Raw genomic sequence first — 6,232 nt, 5'->3', positions numbered from 1 at the left:
GCAGCCTGGCCGCCTCTCCCCCTGAGCCGCGATTTTATTGTTGTTGCCATTCACTGGGCTGATTATTTAGAAATGTGCCTGGGCCACCTCCTTCCCCGCTGCCCTGGCAGCCCTTGCCCCGGGCCGGGAAAGCTCTGGTGTGTGTGCCGAGCAGCGAGGAGGGGAGGGCAGCGGGTGCGAGGCGTGGGTCCCATGCGGAGCCCCCGGGAGTGAGGGGAAGCAGCTGATGGCTGGTTTTCCTCCGCCAGCCCGTGGGAAAGGAGTTGGTGTTTGAAAAGTGCATTTCCTGGAGCGTGATGCTGGCCTTTCTCCTTTTTTTTTTTTTCTTTTTCTCCTTTTTCTCTTTTTTTTGTTCCCTAATGTGCTGACCAAGGGGAGCACGAGTGCTCAACGATTGTGGGAAAAGTAGAGGGGATAGTGTTGTCACCTCTGCTAGTGGGTAGGAGTGTGAGTCCCACGAGGCTCTGAGCTGTGCCCATGGTACTCCGTGGGGTTGCTGTGCACTGAACTCAGCACCATCATCCATGAGCCCAGAGTAACCTCTTAACCAGGCGAGGTGGGATAGAAAATGTGTTTGGGCACTTTCAGGTGCTGGGGGAGTTGAGCTGCCCTGCCCTGTGCCAACTTTGTGTTCCTGGGCTTTATCCCAGCCAAGGAGATCTCCACAGCCCAAGAAACCCAATCTCCTGTGATGACTTGGTCGCTCTGTTCTTCCCCCCAGCCTGTGAACATTGGTGGCTCATACTGCTGGGATCTGGGAAAGATGTTTGAGGGGAGATGGAGGGGAGATGCTGATCTCTCCTTTTAGAGAGGCTTTGCACTGGGGACAGAGCAGCAGTGTTTTTTTTTAGGGTTCCCTGCACCATTCCTCTGATGGGTTCTTTCTTCTTTATCCAGTGCTCCCTCTGCCTTGGGGATTCACAAAACCAGGCTTTTTCCACTGCTGTGGTTGAAGCCACATCTGGCTGTGGGTGCAGGGATGCAGGCTGAATACAGCTGTCCTTGTGCTGGCTGATTTGGTCATTTCCCACTGTGATGCTGTCGGGAGGCCCTGTTGCTTCCCTGTTCTGCAGGGATGGGCTGTCTGGACTAATTTCAGGATACTCTTGCCCCTTGCACCCACTGCTGGAGGTTGCCCCTGAAAATCTAATGGTGCTTGGGAGGGCTAGTGCAGCATTTCAGCCACTAGCCACAACCCTGCCTTGCTCTATCGCCTGGTCTGGGGTCACTGTTGTAGGGTATATCTGCTCCAGCTACCCATGCTGGTCTGGGGCTTTGATGCAGGTGAGTGCTGAAGCTGAAACCTCTCAGGCCAGGCCTGAAGCATTGCCTGCTGGTCCCCATCTCAGCTGGCAGCTGCTCACCCCTGTGCCCCCCTGTGCTTGCCCTGCAGGGGCGCAGTCCCGGGAGAAGCCTCTGGAGGAGAGCGCTGTTCCTGCCCGCAAGCGGACTCCCAGCGACAGCCACTATGAGAAGAGCTCCCCGGAGCCCGGCTCGCCCCGCAGCCCCACCGTGCTCTCACCTGAGGTGGTCAGCACCATCGCAGCCAACCCTGGAGGCAGGCCCAAAGAGGTGGGCTGGAGTAGAGGACTGCTGGGCTTGGGGGTGGCTGACTGGGGAGACGTGCCTCCAGGGAGGGGGATGGCTCGGTCAGCATTCACAGCAGCCACAGAGCTGGGGATCAGTGATGGTTCTTGTGGTGGTGGGGTTGGTGGTTATCAGGGAGGAGGTGAAACGCTTCCCTTTGCCCCCTCTGCCCTCTCCTTGGGGTGTCCTAGAGGTTTGTGCCCATCATAAGAATGGGACTGACTTTCTCCTGCTTTCCCCAGCCTCACCTCCACAGCTACAAGGAAGCCTTTGAGGAGATGGAGGGTGCCTCCCCCACCAGCCCACCCTCCAGCGGCGGTGAGATTTCTCCCCCCACCCCAGCCTTCCCTGTGTCACCACAAACCCCTTACTCCAACACCTGTAAGTGCCATGCCTCTGGGAGGCAGAGGGGCTCGGTGGGTGGCTCTGGGCAAGCCAGAAATTTGCCAAGGGTCAGACAGCTCCAGGTTCCAAACACCCACCACCATGTTAACCACACCTCCTCTCCATCCGCCTTTCTCCTCCACATCCTGCCACTCCATGCTGCTGTCAGCATCGCACTTATTTCAGCACCACATGCTTGGCACTCTCATCTTGGCTTTTTCCCACCCTCCGCTCACTGGGATGTTCTTTTGGTGGGATCCCAAGGTGGGATGAGGAGAGAGGCATGCTATGACCCCATCCCATCCTGCATCTCCCCATTTTTCCTACTGGCATGGCATGAAGAGAATCAAAACTGCAGTGGCAGGGGAGTGGGAGGGAGGCAGGAGGGACTGAAGATCAGGAGGGCAGACTCACACCACGTCGCTTCTTGCTCACAGTTTCAAAGACAGGAGGGGCAGAAGGCTGGGATGCTCTTTGCATGCAGCTTGTCTCCACTCCTCCAGTGCAGCATCTCTGTTCTGACTTACCCTGTCTCAGTCGTGGTGGGTTTGTGTGGACTGGGTTTGTGTGACCAGCTTGAGCAACGAGCCCTGAGGAGCAGCCACACGTCAGCACAGCACGACTTGGGCCAGAGCAGTGCAATGGAGCAGCCAGTCAACTGGGAAACCCGTTAAAAAGATGACAGTCCCCCCATCCCCTCTAAAACACTTCTGTAGGCTGAAGGCTGAGGGATGCTCTAGGGTTGGGGGTGCTTGGGCTGAGCACAACCCCTTCTGATGCCATGTCCTGGTTACAGTGAAGCCATCTGCCCCCACAGCTCAGCTTACGGGGCTTGGAAAACTTAACAGTTTTCTTGGGTACTGCTGCTCTTCCTTCCCTGCAGTCCTCTCCTCTGATATTTGAGCCCTGTCTCTTGGGATGAGAAGACAAGTGTGGGAGCATTGCCGGGGTGCCTGGCAGCTCGGAAATGGCCCTGTTGTTCCTGGGGACTGAGAGCTCGGCCCCGGGGCAGCAGCAGCTCCTTTGGCAGTGGCTCAGTGGCTCTGGGAGATGAGTCACTTGCAGAGGTGACGGGAACAGCCTGGCTGGGGTCGTGGCCCCGAGACAGTGCTGCTTATCCAGCACCAGCCAGGGAAGCATGGGAAGCTTGAAGTTGCAGCTTTCAGGCTCTGCCAAAGTGGCCCTGAGGGATATGGGAACAACTCCCCTCTGTTGGGAGATGGTGGTCCCGGGAGAATTCCTGGCCCTGTGAGGACCCTGCTGCTCATCAGCCAACTGAGGTGTGAGCTGACATTGTGCCTTGGGGTCAGCTGTATTGGAGGCAGTCAGACACCCATTGGGAAGGTGCTGCTGTCCTAGTTTCCCAGGAACTTGGCTGCTCAGCTGCTCCAGCCCCAGGCTGCTGGGTGGACCTGGCCTCAGGGCAAGGGTCTGGCTTTCCTCTGGACCTCCCACCACCCACTGCCTCCCAGCCTTGCCACAGGCCCTGTGCCTGTGCCACCAGTCAGAGACATTCAGACACTGCTGGAGGCTCATGCCCTTTGGTCTCTCTTGCTGAAGATGATGCCCTGAGGTTTCCTCTGATATGGGAAAATACAGCATCAGGGAAATGGGGCAAACCCAGTGGGTAGGAGGGGAGAGGAGGTGCAATCTGCTTGGGGCAGTCTGCCCTGCCCTGTGAAACCCCACGCCATCCATACCATACACACATACACAGCTCCTCCTGGTGTGTATGTCTGGGCACAGGGGTGCAGAACTCACATGTGCATTGCCAGCCCTCTGTGTGAACATCCTCATCCACCCATTGAGCTGGTCTGGAGGGCAGGGGGTTTTTGGCAGTCCTTCTGCCAAATGGGGGTGACGAACTGCTCTGGACAGCTGGGTTCCAGCTCAGCCAGATGTGGGGATTGGCAGAAAGGAGTTCAGGTGTGGGAGAGCTGGGTCGGGATGGCTGCTCACATAGGGGAAATGAAAGGGGCTTCATGTCTTTATGGTGGGGTTTTATGGGGATGGTGGTGGGAGATGGGGTCTGGGCCTGTCCTGATGGGATTTGTCCCCTTTCTCCATCCTGCCAGCTTTGCAATGGGGCAGGGGGCTTGCTCCCAGTCACCTCATCCTGTGTCCTCTCCCAAATGAAGAGAGGGATCAGTATCCTTCTGCAGGGTGTTGCTTCATACGAGGACATCTCGTGTTCTCAGCAGCCCTTCCTTGCAGCCAGTGGGTGGATGGGCTACAGAGTTCTGAACCCATGGGCAGCTCCAGCCTTTCTGAGGCATCACCTCCCACCCCTGCACTAACATTCTTGTGTCCACTGTGCCAACAGTGCGTTCTCCCCCTGGCCTGGCCAAGACCCCGCTGTCAGCACTGGGGCTGAAGCCCCACAACCCAGCTGAGATCCTGCTGCATCCAGTGGGAGGTGAGTCGGACATGAGTGGAGACTACAGGCAGATCTTTTTGTGGGGGCACCTGTGAGGATACCCTGGAAGGGTCCCTAGTTTGGAGAAGGCACTTCCACTTCCCTTTTGGGGCCAGGTGGCTGTGGGGGTCCTTGTTGCCTTTTGTGGGGCCCTCTGGGACTGTGTAAATATGTGGGATGTTGGTCCGCTCTGGGGGGGCTCTGCACAGTGGGGTCTTCAGCAGTGAAGGCTAGTAGATAACCCTGTGGCCCTGTTTCCTGCCCAGCCCCATACTCTTCCCTCTCCCACCCCCTACATTCCTTCTCCTCCTCCCTAGGACAGCTGGAGACAGTTTGCTCTCTGGGAGTTGAGCCTGTCAGCCAGAACAATATCCAGACCTCTTTCCATCCTGGACAGCAGTCTTTTAAGTGCAAAGGCCCTGCTGTCCTGGGGATGTGTCCTGGAGTAGCCTGCCAAGCCAGACCTTACTGCTCCCCAGCACCCAGGGCCCCTTCCTGAGCCAGCTCAGGGCTGAGTGTGACCTCCTCAAACCCATCTGAGCCTGGGGGCCACAGGTTGATTGAGCTCACACTGCAAGACCCTTATCCCTCTGCCCTCAAGGGTGAGCTGATGCTTTTTTTGGTGCTTGCTGGGCTTTTTAGAGCAGCCCTTTGGTTACTCTCTTCTGCACTGTTCCCTCTTTCCCATCTGAAGCCAGCTTCCTGGGTTCTGGACATCATTTCTGGGATGTTGATGTGACGTGGGGGTGTCTGAGGCCGGGTTTTAGTTTGGAGCACTTCCAGTGTTGGGAGGTGTGGGGCTCTCCTTTGTGCTCTGTGTGCCCCTGCCTGAGCAAGGCAGAGCTGCTTAACTCTGATTTCTCTTTCTGTCTCGCACCTCCCTTCCTCCTCTTCCCACTCCCATCACTCCCCTGCCCCTCCATCTCTCAGAGCTAGAAGGGGAAGCGGGCGGTGACTCTGAAGAAGGTAAGAAAGGCTTTTCTTTCTCTCTCTATCTCTCTTCCTCATGCAACCTCACTCAGAGCAAGCCCAGGTGTCTGTTCCAGCAGCCTTCCCTTGCGCTGTCCCTCGGGGATGTAGGAGCCTCAGTCTTGCCTGTGCTGCTCCCTTTAGAGGAGGGGCACAGCATGCCTTGTGTCGTGGTAGGATTTCTCAGTGTCCAAGCTGGACCTGAAGGTCTGTCACACTGTGTGGCAGTCATCCCTGGGGACTGAGAGCTCCTGAAGGTCTGTCACACTGTGTGGCAGTCATCCCTGGGGACTGAGAGCTCTTTGTCAGTGAGTCGCATCCTTACTGGTGGCACGCCGGGGATGCTGGCACGCTACGGCCAGCTTTGGATCAGCCTGGCGGGGATCTGGGAGCAACAGCCCCAGTTTTAGTCTCCTTCCCTCCCCTTTTGGCTTTGCTGTGGCCATTCAGAGTGAAAATAAACCAAAGTGCAGCACAAAAGGTCAGCAGGCGCAGAGGCCACCAGTGTGTTGCCAGCAGAGCTGGCTGGGCAGTGGTGCAGCACCAGCAGCTGGTGCACATCTCCTGCCCCTCAGGCAGCTGCCCAAATTCCCCCAGCTCTCCTGTCTCTGGGTTGTGCCACTTTGAGGATGCCAAGGATGGGGCTGAGCTGGGACATCAGTTCAAGTGTGGCTGTGCTGACGGTGCAGGCACTGTGGGCTCTGGGATGGCACACCTCGTGTGGGGACAGAGGCTTTGGGAGTGGCTGTGATTCCTTGGAGTGCTGCCTGCTAGGTAACGGTTGTTGGGTGGTTTTGCTTCCTCCTTTATTGCATTTTTGCGCCCTCAGAGCTGGGATGAGGAACTGTATGTTCAGGATGGGTTTTGGGGAAAGAG

General features: G+C 57.2%; 1 protein-coding gene across 1 annotated transcript in view; it reads left to right on the top strand.

Annotated features, from left to right (window-relative positions):
• TNS1 (tensin 1) overlaps positions 1 to 6,232 on the top strand; it is a 63,940-nt gene that overhangs the window by 45,656 nt on the left and 12,052 nt on the right. The window contains exons 20-23 of the mRNA XM_031057858.1: positions 1,394 to 1,572; positions 1,830 to 1,905; positions 4,295 to 4,387; positions 5,318 to 5,353. Of these exons, the coding sequence (XP_030913718.1) occupies positions 1,394 to 1,572; positions 1,830 to 1,905; positions 4,295 to 4,387; positions 5,318 to 5,353 (384 nt within the window). The remainder of the gene's footprint in view (positions 1 to 1,393; positions 1,573 to 1,829; positions 1,906 to 4,294; positions 4,388 to 5,317; positions 5,354 to 6,232) is intronic.

Source organism: Geospiza fortis, unplaced genomic scaffold (assembly GCF_000277835.1).
Source record: "Geospiza fortis unplaced genomic scaffold, GeoFor_1.0 scaffold112, whole genome shotgun sequence".
NCBI lineage: Eukaryota > Metazoa > Chordata > Aves > Passeriformes > Thraupidae > Geospiza > Geospiza fortis.
Note: the sequence above shows the minus strand (reverse complement) of the source record. Positions and strands in the feature narration are given on the sequence as shown.